We start from the raw sequence: 17887 nt of genomic DNA, 5'->3' as shown, positions 1-17887 counted from the left end.
GGTTCCGTGTGGGAACCGTCGAATCGTTGCGCGAAGTAGACTAGCATCCATCTTGATTTCCTGAACCATGACTCGCCGAATGAGTTGCCTGAAAAGGCAATAAGATAGCCATTCTTCCGATACTATCACTACCATCGTTATACCGATTTAGTAAATTCCTTTCCATCTGCCTATTTACTTTCCTGCGATCTAGCTCATAAGACATTCTACAACTGGTAGTCGGTGTCTTTCTTATTGGTAGACCTTAATCAAACTCCAACCGGGAATGAATTAAGACATATTTCAATCTCGTTAAAAGCGATGACAAACTACGATCGTCATAGTTTTCCGCCATCTATCTATCTTCGTAAACTTTGTTGAGTCGCCTTCTTGTTAACGACTCCCATGACACGACATTACTTACAGAGATTGCATTCCAACGCAACTATTCCACTCACGGGAAATCGGTACACCAGCTACTAACGATGCTCATTGCAATGACTTAAGTGTCGTCTCTATGCCGGAACCGGTGGTGATCCCCGGCTCTCCCCACCCCATTAAATCCCGTTCGTGGCTGGTCCAGCTATGTGTGCCTTGACAGCATGTTTGTATTTGTGAGTATAGAAAAACCATTCATGATGCACTGCGTCAATCGTATCTCGGTGTATCGCAAACTTGGTGCCGTACTGTTTACGCTGCACTTAACACCTTTCGGCCAATGATGGAACTGATGCTCGACCCGAAGCATTGAGTCTCCCTACCTTAGCAGTGCTTGCCCGCTGATCCGAACCTGAACCTTCTGCGTCAAACGTTCTCGTGATGTGTGGAGTATGCGCCAACACACCGATACACTGCCACACGAACTGGTGGCTCACTTGAATGCTGAAAGGCTGTGCGGGTCAGTTCCTCAATCATAAGCGTGCAAGGGTCGCGTAAGGTTTGCACGGTGAGTAAAGTGTCGCCATGTACCCTGCTATTATTTCGATTATTTATCCATCACACGGATGAGTGGATGTACTCGGAACTCGTGAAGGATAAGCCTAATGTAAGTGTGGGATTCCCCCGTATCTCCCACACCGCAGCACACGACTTCATGAGTCCTAATTTTCCTATTGACTCATTACCGTTTTACCGCACACTGGGAATAGAATTTTTTTATTCAAATACCTTTTGACGCCACCGGGAAAGATGATGATTAGGTCAACAACTAAAGCTATTTCATTCAATGTAACAAGCTGTCCGTGTGCAGGGAGATCAAAACTACAAGGCTTGTCGTTCACGTGTACGCCAACTTTTTCATCCTCGTACGGGAATCATACGTTTTAAAATAATTTTATTCGAGCGGAAACCCGTGCCTTTTTCGAGTGGATTGGTGACCCTTGACCAGCCATTCATCACATGCACCAGCTTCTTGCAGCCAATGCCGCCCTGTTGCAAAGTTATACTCCCAGAACAAGCGGCGCGCTGTGCATCGATTTAGAGTCAATTAGATCATTACCGGATAATAGCGCACTGTCTCAGCACTGTTATCAAGATCACACTGCTTCCGGTGCAAGTGGACTTGCACATAGGTAACAAATTAACTGACACCCTCGCCACCACGTGCCGTCAACCTCCGATCCGGTGCGTGCCAACAGAACGAGAGACGAGACCTGTGAATGAATCGAAACCGGTTAAGATAGGCAAAGTGCTGAGCACCACTCGAAAACCTTCAATCTATCGGCACGTTTTGCCAGGTTCTGATGAGGTTAAGCGGAATAGCCATCCATACGCCTCTGACGATTGGTCCGTTCGGGGCGGTAACTGAGCTGTAGATGGAGGATCCCTCAAATTCAAAACAGTTCTATAGTAATGCACCTGGATATATGTACCCTTTTCTTGCGTTTGATTGATTTGTATAGCACAGGCCACAGCATTGTGTCGACCGGTTTTCCGCAAACCAACCCGTAACACGTGAATCGTGAAAAGAAGTTGCTCGAGAAAAACGATCCGAAGCTAGAGGTGTAACTAGCAACTGGCCACCGTAACCTATCATGCTTTTTGATTGACAGGATCGTAATTAAACGATGTGATGGAAATGGTGTGTCTGTGTTAAACGCTCTATTTACAGTAGCGGACGACAAGAATGAATTGCCAGATAAATATAGTGTTGTAAATGGGGAGCATTCCTAATCAAGTTGAAATGTCCAATAAATGATGATAAATGTAGTGTGAAGATTTACAGAGGTTTTCGGATGAAGAAGAAAAGGGTTGAACAACATCTTTTCAGGTCTATACTGAATAGGATTAAAATATCACTTACTACCTTATCAGACTTCATGGGCTTGGTCTACTGAAAAAGTCCTCTATAAACCTTTCTGTACCCTTCAACTAAGGCCTACCACGCCTCGTCCATGTGGACGATCTGAAACGACTTTAAGGAATCCGGAGCCTTTCTCATATCTGCCGAATAAAACGAAACCTAACGAGTACAATTTGCTACAAAGAGGTCTTCCATTGTCCTTTTACAAATCTGGGGACAAATTCGATCGCTAAGAAATATTGGTCAGGTATAGACAGAACCCGTGTCACACTCTAACCATGAAAATCTAACTGAGTAAATCCATCAGTGTTTAATTATGTACGAAAATGTTCTCCTTCGTCCTGAATCGACTCCAAAAACAGAGCGAATTCCACTATTAATCCCGAAAACACCTGCATATTGAACATCAATCCTGATATTAACCTCCAACCTGTTGCTCGAAACAAATCAGCTAATGGATTGCGTGTTCGATTAACAAATGTATGTAATAGAACGGTGGGTTTGTCTTATTCATTGTTTGGCGTTCAGCATATTGACCGTCGGCCTGCCGATGCGCTGTCAGTATCCGCGCGTGTCTGTCCGAAACACTATGCTCGCGAATACTCACCACCCTAGGCCGAAGGCGAAGCGGTGTCGATGCCGAGAAGAAGTCTCTGCACAGCCTCTTGCGCCACACATCATTTGCTGGCACTGCGCTGTGTGTGGAAAAGCGTCTTTTTCGCTGCCCCGAGGGCAAGCCATATGCACGCACGCACCGCCGTGATCGGACCTCGGATCACCCGCCGTTCACGACGGATAGAGAGGGATAGCAACTGGTTGCCCGTTTCACCTCTCCCCCACCCAAAGGCCAGACCGGTTCGCCGGACAGCGAGAGCGAGAAGGCACCAGAACGGGGTAATTACCCGTCCCGCCACGAAACCGACCCGAGGTTGGTTGACGGTGCGGATGATGGTCTCGCGGACGGGTCTCTAGAGTCAGTTTACTGTTGGCTGTCCGTGCTCGTGGTTGTGTTTCGCGTTGCGTGTTGGGTTACGGTTGTCTGTGCTTTTTTGCACACAGAGAAACAAGAGTGCAAGAGTGTGACAGGTACCCTAGTGGCAGTGGCCGTAGAAGTAGTAGTTTAATCATAGCGCCCTCTCTAATGGGGTTGATGCCGTAGTGGTTTGGTGAAGTGGTGAAATAGTTCTTCTGGAGGTGCAGGTGAATTTGGCAACTGAAGACAATCTTCAACACACCCTCTGCTCCGTCGTTGCAGACATTGCAGGAAAACAAGCGCCACGAACCAGCACCGCAAACAGATTTAGTGAACAGAGTGCCAGAAGTGTCAAAGTGTTGAAAGGAAAACTTGCCTGCGTTTACGTTTTTTTTCTTCTGCTTTTCTTTTTTTTTCGTGTGTTTTTGTTATTGCCAACCTTCCCGCATCCAAACGGTGAGGTGTGCTAACTCTATAAGGAAAGGAAAAACACTGTGCAAATGAGTGCAAGTATGTGCGCCAAACCGATCTGCTTCCACCTGCTCGTGAGGTGGCTCAACGTCGGGGTTGCGTTTGCGTGGATACGAAAAGTGAAAAACCCATCCGGAATGGGGCAGGAAAGAGTGTTTGAAAGCGAATCGGGTACGGGAAATGAAAAGAAGAACCTCTTGCAAAGGCCCTCACCCTCCCCCGAAAAAGATGATGTGTTTGAAGAAGACGCCCCGGAGAGTGCCGGATAGGAAAGAAAATTGTCGTTACGCAACGTTTGGCCATGTGTCCAGGGGTCGGAGGGAGGGAGGCAGGGTGCGTGCGTTGGCTAGAAGACAAGGAGTGGAAAATATGACGATCAAGCTGAGGATGACGAACAAGGTGGCGTTCGGAACGGTGCGCAATAGGGAGCGCACTGCGGAGGAAACCTGTCTGGAGTGCAAAAAAGAAAAAGAAACGCGTGGCGTGCAACGTTCAATGAAAAGGAAAAGTTGTGTGAATGATTTTTCATTTTTGGTTACGACAAGCCGGAGCGATATGGAAGGGAAAATGGAAAGAAGATAATGAAAAATTGACTGCAATCGACCAGACAAGCGCCCAAGACGATGCTCCATCGACAAGGCGACGATGCGATGCTGCAAGATTGCACCGGGGCCAATTGTACTGTGCATTGCTTCACGAAGGGCAGTTACATTGCTAGGCGTAGTGCACACTTGTTATATTATTAAATTTCTAACCGAAAATATTGCATCACTACTCACGGCTCACATCACTCACTACACGGTCATGATTAAATGTGATGTGAATAGATTTTGTGATTTTGCAGCTGCAGAGCAGTTTTATTTGAGAATTAATCATGCAAACAACCAGCTGTATGTGGCAAATATGTCTACAATATTGTGAAATGAACATTACGTCCCGGTTTCTCCATCTCACGCGATCACTATCCGAGTGTTGATAGACTTTCTGCACTGTAAACCATAAATCGATCGATTATGGTATTTGAGCTGGACAAAGGAAACCTTTAAAACCCATCTCAACTCTCACAGCTTTGGTGCATTGTGAAGCTATTCCCAGCCATTCCCTTCCTTCAAACAACACATGGTAGCGTTTAAACAGATCATTATGTATCGATTGGCCTTAATCGGAGCACCGAACGGATTGATTCTAGCCTACCGATCAAATCAACCCGCAGGTCGCGCGTGCTCTTTTTGCCAACCAGCTCTTGCGCACATATGCTGAACGGCAAAGAATTGGTTGCACTTTTCCTTTCTTCTCTATGCAACTTGTACGTTGGGTGGTGGAGCGTGCCACAAATTCCCCTTAAGCAATGCGCAGGAAAAACTGTGCGCTACCAAGAGACACTCATGGGACACTGATGGGATGTGTTGCAATATGCATCGCGCGAGGATAATGTAACCGGTTTAAACCAGCGCTAGATTGAGCTGTACTAGTGCACACACACACATCAGCTACTGCTGCCCTTCTATGAATGGTTTTTGCGGGTTGCTGTGGAGGTTGGATTTGTGGCGCAATTAAGCTCGCCCCTTCGGCCCGGTATCGATTGCACCAAGCTACCGAGAATTCGCTTCGATACGGCACAGTCAAGCGACCTCCAAGCTAAATTATAATGCACAAGAAGTTCTACTGCTGCTGCTGTCGGCTGATCGTGGCGGCACGTGAAGGAAGGCGCAACTAAAAGGAAGGATTACAGATGCCAAGATGGGCGTTTGATTGAACGGTCCAGCACTGCCCTTTGATTATTGTTCGCGGTGCCCACGGTGCTCGAACCGCACGTCGACAACATCGTCGATCTGTGGAAGGACGCACCGCACTGAACTGTTGGTCTAGCGTGTTGCCAAAGGAATTGTTACATAAGGTCAAGTGAGCTGCGATCACCTGCTCGGAATGTTGCACTGATCAATAACAGCAAAAAATTTTATCCATCACAAGATACCGAAAGCCGAGGACACGCAGCTGCAAAACAACGCACAAATCCTAACACGGTGGGTTTTCGTTAAAGCAAATTCCTCCAATTATAAGCGGCGTGCGGAATTGGTTCACCTTGATTCATCGCAGAGCCCTAGTCAGCTGCATGAAGATGGGTTTGCTGAATCCTTGACACGAGCTCGATTTCTCTTGAGAACCGAGCCAACGGAAGGCTCATCTCCTAAAGTCGCCGGATTGAGATTGTGATGAGAAAACTAGTTCTCGTTTGCGTAAGTGAGGTGGTCTCTTGTTAGGGGACGATTTCGGCAGTCAATGTCAACCGGACATCGAATTGAGCCTCGCAGCCTTCTAACCATCGCAGCTAAACGTTTATTCGGCCAGAGAGTTAGGGTTGAAACGCACTCGTTTACCTCTGAGCAAGAAGTCTCCTTCTATCTTGTTGTTGTTTGGGATTTTCGTTTTCGGAGATTTTCAAACGTAGTGATCATTGTGTAAGTCTAAAACCTTACACCCGTACGGGATGGGAGGGAGCTCGATTGGGGTGGTAGCCGCCTCCAATGGTATGCACAGCGCTTTTGCAATTTACCGTTATGTAGCGATCAATTGAGATCGTTCGGTGCATTTTTTTGTTTTCATTTTCTCAGTTCTTTGAGTGTGCCGTTGTGCGACAAGTGCATCCAACTTTGCGTGCCTGGTCTGGCCCACCGCTTGAAGGTAATTCACTTTCAGCGCCAACCCAAGTAGTCCGAGTAGCAGTGAGTCGGTGAGCTACTCACCGCTACTCGGACTACTCGGGTTGGTGTTCTGGTTGGTGGGGTGCAAGCAAGAAGCGAATCAAGAACAAGAAGCCGAAGAAGGCCGTGGGGTGGCGTGAGCTCCACGTATCTGGGACTTGTGGCCGTATCAAGCCAGAAATCGAAAGTTTTACTTCGCGGGTGCGCAACAAACGCGAGCCTGCTGAAGCTGAAGACTCGAGTAAGCAGAAAGGCCTTCACGGTTGGGGTTTCTTGAATTTCTCACACCGGCTTGTGGCTGCGGGCTGCCAACAGCAACGGACACCGTTTTACACCCGTCAATGGTGCGCACACGCACACACGGCGCAGTTAAGCTGGCAGGCAGGCATGGCCGGGCCAAACCAGTTGCCGAGGTTCGGATCCCAGGTCGGTGCAGATTGACGTGCAATGCGGTTGTGTTGTTGCAGAAATAACACCAACCCATGTGTGTGCCCATGCACACACATACACACTTGCAAAAGACCTTTCTTTAGCTCGCGAGGGACAAGAGGAGATTGACGGCGGAGGGAGATGGATGTGTTTGTGGTACTATGTATGTTTGCATGTGTGGGATATGCGTGTGCGAAACCAAATCGACGCTCGTGTGTGCAAAAATGGCAGAATTAGATAAGTACGATTTCAAATCAAATTGGATAATCGCATACCACCCTGGCTGGGCTCCTTGCGTCGTCTTCTCTCTCTCACTCGTTCCCGTGTGTATGTACGTTTCACTGCGAGTGCTCGAAACATATCGTGCATAATAATAATAATTGCACACACCAAAACGAATATGTGCGCAACTACGCCACTGTGGAGTGTGCGACATGATGAGGTTTGCCCAGGTGTCGCATTCCACCACCCAAAGCCTGAAGTTCACGACTCCAGTGGTAGGCTGGTGAGGCTGCTCGAATCGGGGACCCACCACGCTTGATCCTACTAGCCGCACAGGAAAGATTTTGCATAATCGTTCCCGACCCGACTCGGTAAAATGTAGGACACCGCTTGGATAACCAGAACCTCGTCGTCGTGGTGGATGGGTTTTCTCTTCTACTCCTGCCTGGACAGCGCTAGTACATTGTCCGGTGTCGCTTTGGAAATAGACTCCGTAGGCAATTAGTGGCACAGCTGTTCGGTGGCCTACTGACGAATATTTTGCCACTTTTTGTCGTTGTTGGTGCTGCTGTCTCACTCAACACCATCAACTACCTCGACGGTTCACTATGATATCCGCCACGGAACTGCTGACCATTGCACAACTTTGGCTTACTCACTGAGTACACCCGTGCCTGCCAGCAAAAAACCTTGCGATCGTAGGGCCCGCAGGCAGTGTTTTACTGTGGCTGTGCTGTTGTTGTTGTTGTTTCCAACTTTTTTTTGCAGTGCGAATTTTCGCTCCTACTTCTAGCAGTTTTGTTTTGCTGCTAGCTGCGTATGACTACATATTTTCTACACATGACTTTCATCGCTGGCTAGCCAGCTTCCTCGCACAGCTATCGTCGACAGCAAACCACTACTCGGCTACCGTTTGGCCTCGAAATATGTGAGATGAAAAGGTGAGACACGAGCTGGACGGGAAATGATGGGAAAACCCATCGCATGCGCATTGCGTGAGTAATTGGCGAGCTGATGCAAGTCCGGTTAGCGATTTGTTCTTAGATTGTTGCGGGAACAGGTGTAGAGCAGAGAAGTCCTCTCACGAAACAAGGTGTTGGCTGGCAATCTGGGATGGGTTTCCGGTTTGTAATCACTGCGTTGCGATATTGAACGCAGTGCACCGCTTAGGTATCATTGTTATCCGTATCGGAACGGTGTGGAAAAATTGGTACACACCGCCTCCCTCGATCGGCACATGTAGGTGCCGTAGAATTAGCAGTAATTTCCACTTTGAATATTTTCCCGTACTTGGAAATCGTACCGTGCGTACGCAGCTAAGAAAGTTATAAGGAAGCGAAGATGCGAGAATTCATTAGCAGTGAGTTCTTAAAAAATAAAATCTACCGCAAAACTTGCACGTTAGTTATCGCAAAAGGAACAAACGAATTGAAAAGGCTGGCTCATTATCTTCATTAGCCAAGCTGCCACATTAGTAATGCAAAATCTACCCGATTTTAATGATTGAAATATGCATCACCAAACAGGTTCGCTTGGGCGCTGATATTTTTGCGAAATGTATTTCCGTGTTTCTCTCCGTTTTCGCGTGTAGCAAGGAGCAGCAGCAGCCATGAAGGAATGAAACTTGCGAAAGCCATATTATGGCATTTTACTGTTAAAAAATATGCTAAATTCGGTTCCTCGCCCACAATTTTATCAAATTTGTGTTCCCCAAGCGAAAGATTTCCGTGTCGAATGTCCCGCTTCTCTGACATAGGAAGCCAACCGGAGCGCGTGTGTGAAAGGTTTCGATTTCGACCCCCCGTCACCGGTCCTGAGCTGATGCTGCATAAATCTTGTCATTCCAATTTTCACGGCTTGTGTGTCGGACGACAAAAATCTTGGAATCCTGTTTTTTTCTTTTTTGTTGGTTATCTCCAACTGTCGTTGTTGTTAGGCGGTAAGGAAGTGCGTACCCCGAGTGAAGGCTCGTCTTTATCTGCGACGTGACAAACGCAAATACGCGATTGGCCGATCCATCCATGGTGATCGGATCGGGTATGAAACAGGTTTCCTGCGTTTCGCATCCGGCATACATTCGAATGATATCACATTTTGGAGGGAAGAGACCAAAAAGACCTCCAATTTGCATAAACCTTGTGAGACTTTATTGATATCTGCGAGGTATGAGAAGGGAGAGTTGAGGGGTATAGGGGGTTAGGATAAAGTTGGACAGAAATCTTTGTTCGGCGAGTTAGCCAAGCGTGGAACATGGCGAGTGTAATTGAACGATAATACTCATTTTTACTGCAGTATCGCGTTACCATGCAGAAGAGAGTTTGCCGGATAGTGGTTTGCATGCAAGTTGGGGATTTACTTGCTTAGTTTTCAAATACAAACAAAGACTAGTAAACGAAATAATGCTCACGATTGTTGTGAAAGCGATAGAATAACTTAAACTACACAGCGCTTCCTCCAGTGTGGCCTCAATTTCTGGTGGTAAAGTGCTTTTGGGCCGACGACGCCGAAAAATCATCAGTGAGATGATGAATTAAACAAGAAAACAGCAAACGAAAACAAAATCAACAAACAAAAAGCAAACTTTCAAACACAAGCAAAATGTTGCAATCTCATCTGCCGCCCAACAAACACGATCGTGGCGCGCTGTGGATGCACAATACTGTTTGACGTTTGAGTCTCCCTCCGTCTTCACTACTTTTCAAACAACCTTCAACTGAAGAATTTTGCCAATCACTCGTTTCGTTTCTTCGTGTGTAGTGCGCAAAAGTATCTATTTACTCAGACTCGTTCCCCACCAAAACACAACCCATCTGACCATTGGCGGGTCTTGGTTCTTGGCGTCGATTCTTGGCGTTTGGCAAGAGTATGGTTTGTTGGTTAATTTGTTTTTCGCGCGATGGTTTCCCTTTTCCCTCACCACATCAACGACCGCACAAACTTGCCATGAACCCGGTGTTGGACCGGTGGTGGTGGACAGAGTGAAGGAGCGAAAGCTTGTGAGCCAAAAATCCACCTCACAAAACCTCACTGGTGATGTGTTTGCTCACTGGTGCTGGTAGCAGTTTGCAACCAACGTGTGTGTAGTGTATGTACCATTAGTAAGCCAGTTATACAAGAAGTCCTTCTTGCGATTTGTTGTGATGTGTTGATGGTGTTTGTGAGTGTGTGTGTGTGTGTGTGTGCGTACGTGAAGCATGCTTGCTCGTTCTCCTTCTTGGGAGTACTCCGAGCCGGAGTTCGAGCCGCACATGCACATGTCCTCTTCAGAGTGCCCACCTTCACATGTTTTCGCTAAACCAGTCGAACTGGGTACGTTGCTTAATTCTGGCCTCGCGATCATGGCGTGTTCAGGCAGGCTGCAGCTGGGGATGCATAATGTCGAAATCGATGTTTGTGCCCAGCGTAAAGGCATTAGCGGAATGCAGCGAACTGTGCGCTAACCGAGAGACGCGCCAAAGCCTGAACTGTTGAGCGCGATAGCGTGTCGTAATGTTCCATGCAGTAGCAAGATCGTTTGCGTTTTTTTTTCTACGGATTTGTTGTTGTTCTCACTCGCTCGATGTTTACCGCATTGCTTTGCCAATAGGGTGCATTGGCAGATTAGATTTTCACGTACCACCCTCTCGGAAGCAAACCGCAACCGGCAGCCACCGTGGACTTATTGATCTACTAACGCTGGGAAAATATGCATCGATCCATAATTGCCAGATGTGGCGTGAAAATGCGGAACCCGACCTGATCTCAGAGCTCTGTGCGCGGCAGCATCCTCATCACCCGGTTTCCGAGATGATTTACTCGCTTTCTAACCACTACCGGTTTGTGATTGCAATCTTGGTACTGGGTAGCACACCGAACGTTTCCTCCCTCCGTCACTCGACTTGATCGTTCTGCGTTGTCTTCTTCAACGTCATCACCATCATCATCCTCGCCGATAGTGATCGTGTGTTCCGATGGTGGGAGTGTGCCTCCGGGAAGTGTTCCTTGTAGGCTAGCGCACGCATCTCAGTTCAGGTCAGCGGTAGAACTCGATTCGGAAGTGTTTAGCTCAGACAGTGCAAACAAGTTCTCGCGAGAATACCGATATCCGTTTCGTTTTTGCGACTAACCGTGATTTCAATTTTCCGAATTTCTTCGTTATAGTCGATGCCACCGAGCTTTTCAAGCTCTCCTGCCTTTTTTTTTCTACTACAATCCATCCTGGTTACAATCCTCATCTCATATAAGTGTTTATGGTGAAAAAGTGATAGTGATACCTTCTCAATAGTGAACATTGTCCGGGCCGGAAGCAGAACTGTTCCCAATCTGCCATTTTAAGGCGGTGTCAGCGACGGGAACAGGGCTCGACGGCTTCCGTGGCCACGCGCTGTTTCGCGTTTGGTGGTAATCATCACAGCGAAAGTTACAAAATCTGCATCCACGGTTAGCAGGTGTGCACTGCAGCGAGGAGGCTAATTATCTGCCACCGACCAAACGGAACGGAAGTGAGCTCACAAACAACCGAAACTCACCGACTGTTACGACAACAGTATCTCCCCACCCTTCGAACGACAGACGCACAGAAATACATGATAAAATGTTGATAACGTAAGTAGGCCGGAAGCAATCATAGGCTTTATTGTTTGCGAATACTGATCGACGATCACTGTCAAAATAGAGATCGTTTGTTTATTATTGTATGTTTTTTGGGGGGAGCTTTAATTGATAATGCTTGAAAACGATAAACGAGACGAGTGTGTGTGCGTGTGTGTGCTGAAATTGTGAAGCTATATTCGTAATCAATGTAAGAAGGTTTTCAAAAGTCATGTGGACAGTTTAGTGAATAAGAAAAATGCTGTTTTGATTGTTTATGAGAATCAAAATACTCACAAACTATATATATTCAAGCATAGCGCTCAAAAATAGTTAAAAATAAACATTTCGCATTTATTGCATTTTCGTAGTTAAAATGCGTAGTTCTGAGCATAGATTCGAGTGAGCATAAAAAATAATAGCTGTAGAAAAAATTAAAAGTTGTTTGGTTTCTTTTACGTCGTAACACAGCTCAACATTAAATTTGTCAGCTAGGATATTTTTTCACTATGGCATATCTGACATTCTTTTAAAATATATTGTGCAGTCAATAGAAAAACAAAGTACGTGAAAAACTAAATGAATGAGATGGACTAGTATGTCTGATCTTCAATATCGTTATAACATCTGGACATTATTGTGGTTATGAAAGCTCCAAAGTAGCACTACCATCTTATGCTTAAAAATGATTAACATGTACCTAACGAACCCCCACGATTAAGTGCGGAGTATTCTTGCAAATTTTTCGGGGTACTGGTACTTAATTAAAACGACTTTAGGCCTGTGAAGTTTTTTATCTTAGAATCTGTTGCTAGCATGTGAGAGGTACATATTAAGCCATTCTCTAGATCAGTATAGTTCTAGCTTTATTCGTCATGTCCGTCATGAAGCACATATTTACGTCCATCACATTGGGTTATCCATAAAATAACATAGGTCTTTTATCAGGATGCTTTATACTACTTTAAACTCATAACCTGCATATTAGTGTTCTTCTGAGCAATGTATGTAAATTTTGTTGAAGTTGCTCTATTTGTTTTAATATTTCGCGTCTATTGAATCCTGCTTCGAGCAGTTTTTTTTTTGGTTCAAAATTATACCAGGGTCTACCAATCATGCTAATGAGTTTAGCAATTATCCGTATACTACGCATAGCTTAGATGGCTCCGTCAGCATTTCATTTTCATAGAGCATGTCTGCTTTGTAACAAAATTGTAACAAGAAGAATATCATTTAAAGATCACATAAAAGATTATAGCTTTCATCCAAAACAAATCTCCACTCCGCTCCGCTGCACGATCTCTAGTATCAGTGCGTATTGTCCACAGACACCTTAAATTAATAAGAAAACCATGGTAAGGGTAATATTTATCAGTGATGTTCTACACAAATATCATTTGTTTCTTGCGAAACATCAGTTATCATTTGCATGCCGTTTTGTTTTCAGAATAATTTAATGGATCGCATCAGTCGCGCCTCATTGCACATGCCATTGAAATCGTGGTAAACATTGATCGATCGTGCACGTTTCGTGGCCTCCTTGATGAGCAGCTCACAGAAAGCAATTGTGTAATTGAGCCATCATCAACCATTCAGTGATGGCTAATGCGATCGTTTGCTGATGTTTTACAACGTTGCCCATGCCGATATGCCGATCGTTTCGCTGCACGGATGCTAAATAATGCTTTACCCGGTGGTCGGTCGGTCCTCGATGTATCACTCCGACATTGGGATTTGTAATTGTTTTGTAGTGTTTTTTGTTGTTGTTTCACTACCCTTTTGCACCATCGCGCCGAAGTAGCCTCGTGCATTTTCGCCTTTCTTAGCTTAATTGCGCCACATTAAGAGCTACGGTGTGCACGAGCCAAAGGGCATATACACACAAAGAAGGGTTTTAGTTCGGCTGATGGATAGTGGTAGTGCTGTGCGGTGTGGCGCGCATAATTCGCGTGTGCCCATTGCACCACATGCCCGGCGGGCTATGAAATTGTGAATCGCTTGTAACACAACAATAAAATGATCACAAGAAACATTCCGGCGGCGGCAGCACTGCAGCCCAGCTACGGTGGGTCAATAGCATGTATAAAAAGCGCCGTCGTCAGGCACACCAGCGATACCCATCTCAACCAACGCACACCATAAAGTTTGGGTGGTTTACGGGCTGCAAGTGGAAAAAACAGATGAAGTTTGTATTTTTCAAAGAGACGCAAGGTTGTCGTTATGTATAGGAGCATGCTGTCTTTTTATATAAATTTAATCCTAAACATATCATCTTCGATGGACATAAAAAAAGTTGTGTAAAATTATTGTGTACTTTCTTGAAACTTAAATATCGTGGACGATACCGGCAAACGCGCTATCACGTAGAGAGGTGGGCACAAACATCAAAAACTCATCGCTAGCCCTGCGCGCTACTGCAAACCCTCTCGAAGCAAACGGCTCAGGACAGTGACGGCGACTGCAATGGTTGGGGCGACGACGAACCCGCGACACAAGAAACACCAGCCGACGAAATGGCGTGCGATCGCGATGTTATACAACAAACAAGACGGCCTACATTTCCGAAGGTCAATTCAGTTTCATTCGAGTTGCACCCAACGGTGGTGAATGTGTGCGAGTGTCCGTGTGTGCCTGCGTGTGTAAGTATGAGTAAACGCCATTTTTTATGCTGCTTAATCTCTACTCACACACTATCACGCTCGGCAGTCCGCCATCACGCATCAAGGTGGGGAGATGCGAGAGAAAGCCTTTGCCGATGCGTATTGCCCGCGATTAGTACGCGTCAATAGATTTTGTAGTGTGGGTGTGTGTGTGTGCCATCCATTTCGATCAATCGATCACTGCGTGTGTGTGTGCGTGAATACATTAATCCTCACATTTCATCGAATCGGTATTCAAAATTCGTACACCATTTGTGGTGGCCAGCACACCACAGTGACAAATAGGCACTGGAACGCCAACCATTCAACAAAGTTGGTAGTTGGATGTCTGTGCTGAACGGGACGAAATTTGCCGTGTTGGGCCTGCTTGCCTGCTTCAAGGCGATCAGTGCTGGCGACGCTGCGTTGGTCATGTAATGACGGTACAGAGGTCGGTTCGATTAGAAACCGGTTAGAGGAGTATGGCTAGCCGCTGAGCGTGCATCATGCGAAAGGTCGCACCGTACCCGAATTCAGGGCGGCCGAGGAGTGAAACGAAACGCAAATTTGACCCCTTCTCCTGTTCCGCGCATGAAGGGTGGCGAGGAGAAGATGGCTGGCAGGAACGCATTAGTAGCGTCGGTGCTGTAATAAGGGTAAATAAATGTTTCAGATTTCTATCGTCCACCGCGTCGCATAGACTAGATAGACTCCACGGCAAAAACCAATTGAGGATTGGCTCCGTTCATGACACAAAGTACGCACATCACGCCACTTAGTACTTTTTCTTGTTTGCTTCAGTCTCTTTGTCCCTCTCCTTTTCACTCAAGCCTCTCTCTCTCTCTCTCTCTCTCTCTCTCTTTCGTAATGGCTTGACCACGATGAGTGGGAGATGGCCACGCACTATAAGCGGCCATCTTCAAGGTTAGGCACCCGAGAGTGTGTACTTAGGCCGTGAACGACGACTGTGCTGATGTGCGTCGTGATGATGGATCGGTTTTTTTTTCGGATGTGTGTTGCCAGTTAACGAGCTGTATAAAAACATCCTCCAAACGCAAAACATATCACGCTTAGAATACCAGCATTGCACGTTACGGCTTAATATTCGCACAGTTTTCAGCTGGACCGCTTAAATGTGTACTAGCTAATGGGATACCGAAAACAGGCACCATCCTAACGATTATGACTCCCGAAAGCTATTCCCTCAATTAGAGTCACTTGTCTACTGCCCAAGGAACAAGGTTATCAGTCCGTCCATCAGTCGGACTGTCTGGACAGTACGGAACGCTAGAGCCAATGCAGTTAAATCTTCATTACAGTAAAAGCAACAGCTGCTGCTGCTGCTGCTAACAACAAAAACCCAGGCAGACAAGATGGCGGCATACATGTGTGTGTTAATATGGCATAACTTGTCAGCATTTTTATTCGTTTCCTGCTTCACGGTCATCTTCTTGAATCGCCGAGACTTCCTCGTTCTAGACGCACCTGCACGCTTGATCGCACCCTGACGTAAGACAAGCGTCGTTGTCGTCGTCGTTCTTTGTCGATGTGTTGTACCGTCTATGTTAACGACAATATTGATTTTGACAGTTTTTTTTTAAAGCAGAACATGATAATCTTTTTTTTTGTGTACTTTAAAAAGAGTAATTTGCTCGAGTCGCGATCATTTGTCGCTCGTCCAGATTATGCGTTGTCCATTTTTTTTCGAAAAGTTTGGCTTCGGATATTTATGAATATCAGTATTTCTACAGTACGTCATCGAAATTGAAAATCCGTTTCTATCAACGATTATTCTAAGCCTCACAAAGGAGCACCCTCAATCGTTTCTTGATTCAAGAAATCCGTACTCCGCTTAGGTGGCGTGATTTCACTACTGCTTCCTTCGACACCTAAATCAGCGCTGATGATTCAACGTGCAGCGGCCAACGTTCCGGCGTCCTTGAAGGTTCACTGCTGCGGCTAACCTCTTCGCGGCTCGTTTTCACTTACCCATACCGAACCTCATATGCCGTTGGAAAGCCGCCCGGACGGTGCAAGCCTTGCCGGTGTGTCGGCGAACGCGTTTTTCGAAAGCTTCTGGCCTCGGGTCTCCTAGCTCTTAGGGGCAACATCTAGCTTCCATGAACGAAAGCAGCTGCAGCAAATGCAACATACCATGGTGAAGCAGAGAGTGCTCGATCGGTCTTGGAAATGATTGCTTCTCACCCGCTTCAGCCGACGGTCGTTTTTCATTGATCGAATGGCGGAAGTACTTCTTGTGGCGTTTAATTTCGGATGGTCCACGATCATTGCAGTATCGTACATACACGCACACACAGAGACATATGATCGCTCGTCGGTAAAAAGGGGATTGGCTTGTTTGATCATTGCGTGATAATGGTTGCCGATTGCGCAGTCAGGTGGTGGCGATCGGTTTCGAAACGTTTTGGTAAAGATATGGTGGCCGATCCGAGGCTTACGCATGGAATTAGCATATCATGACCTTCTCTCCCGGAAAGTCCGGTGTTGGGGTGCGTAAAGGAAATTGTATGGTTAGGCACACGCATGACATACCTGGTCTCAGCGTCTAGGCTGATCGCAACTTATTTGTGTCAAAATTTGAAGCTTTCATCCCGAAATGAGGCCAATATCATATCTTCGGGGAAAAAGCCACTCTTGAGGGCTTTACGTGGCTTTTACGTGAAAAAGCTGCTTGAGACAATATATGGGTTTAAAGTACAAGAACTGAATTAATTTTTGCTTGACGTAACTAATGACTATTGCTGTTATACGAGAGCAAATGTCAGCCATTTTAATCGACAAACACTTCGCTTCCTTTCACCACGAGCTGGTCCAAGTGGTCCAAAATACAAAAAAAAACTATCCTAGACCTAGTTGCCAAGGGTTGTCGGTCGTTAAAATTCTTTCACGTATCAAAGAGCGTCGCGACCGTCAAAAGGATTAAGCTACTAAACGACGGTATCACTGCAGCTCACCAGCCACCTTGCACGTGTGGCACTCTGTTGGTTGCGTTAGATCAAGGCTAGACGTGCAATTACAATTAGTTAGTGGATGGTTCATACTTAATCGCCACATCACCACCATCACAGCTGTGTTTTGTGCAGTTTTCATACGCAACTTGTTGTGAAGCGCGGTGAAGCGTGCTGGAAAACGAAGGAATCATCTACCAACATTTTGCTCATTACCTCGAATTTTTATTGTACCGTGCCAAAGCGCGTCGAATGTAACTAGCGGAACTAAAAAAGCATACACCACGATGCGCGCTACGAGCCAAGTGCATCTCGTATGCAATCCCGGCGTTGTTTTATATCTAATCCATCTTTTCAAAATGAAGCAACAAACCTTGTTAAATTGACTCAATTGTTAAATAATTGGTAATTTAATTATTGCTTTAAAAATTTTCGATTCTCTTTTACATTTTCACCCTACAGCGGCAGTGAGACCAGTGTGGCAACGATCGACGATGGAGGGACAATGTGGAGCAGACAGCAGAATGCCGTCTCCGTGCGGCATGCATTCAAATCGTACGGCACCAAGAAGAAACCAAACCAAGTTCTATCGAATCTTAACATGACAGTAGCCAAAGGAACTATGTAAGTAT

General features: G+C 46.0%; 1 protein-coding gene across 5 annotated transcripts in view; it reads left to right on the top strand.

Annotated features, from left to right (window-relative positions):
• Nucleotides 1-17887, top strand: part of LOC118507535 (ABC transporter G family member 23) — a 42633-nt gene that overhangs the window by 15583 nt on the left and 9163 nt on the right. For 3 of the 5 annotated variants that reach the window (XM_036046107.1, XM_036046110.1, XM_036046108.1), the window contains exon 3: nucleotides 17718-17879. In XM_036046107.1, coding sequence (XP_035902000.1) covers nucleotides 17718-17879 — 162 coding nt within the window. The other 2 variants (XM_036046111.1, XM_036046112.1) reach the window with 2 other exon arrangements.

This window comes from Anopheles stephensi, chromosome 2 (genome assembly GCF_013141755.1).
Source record: "Anopheles stephensi strain Indian chromosome 2, UCI_ANSTEP_V1.0, whole genome shotgun sequence".
Classification (NCBI taxonomy): domain Eukaryota; kingdom Metazoa; phylum Arthropoda; class Insecta; order Diptera; family Culicidae; genus Anopheles; species Anopheles stephensi.
The sequence above is the reverse complement of the archived record's forward strand: the minus strand, read 5'-3'. Positions and strand labels throughout refer to the sequence as shown.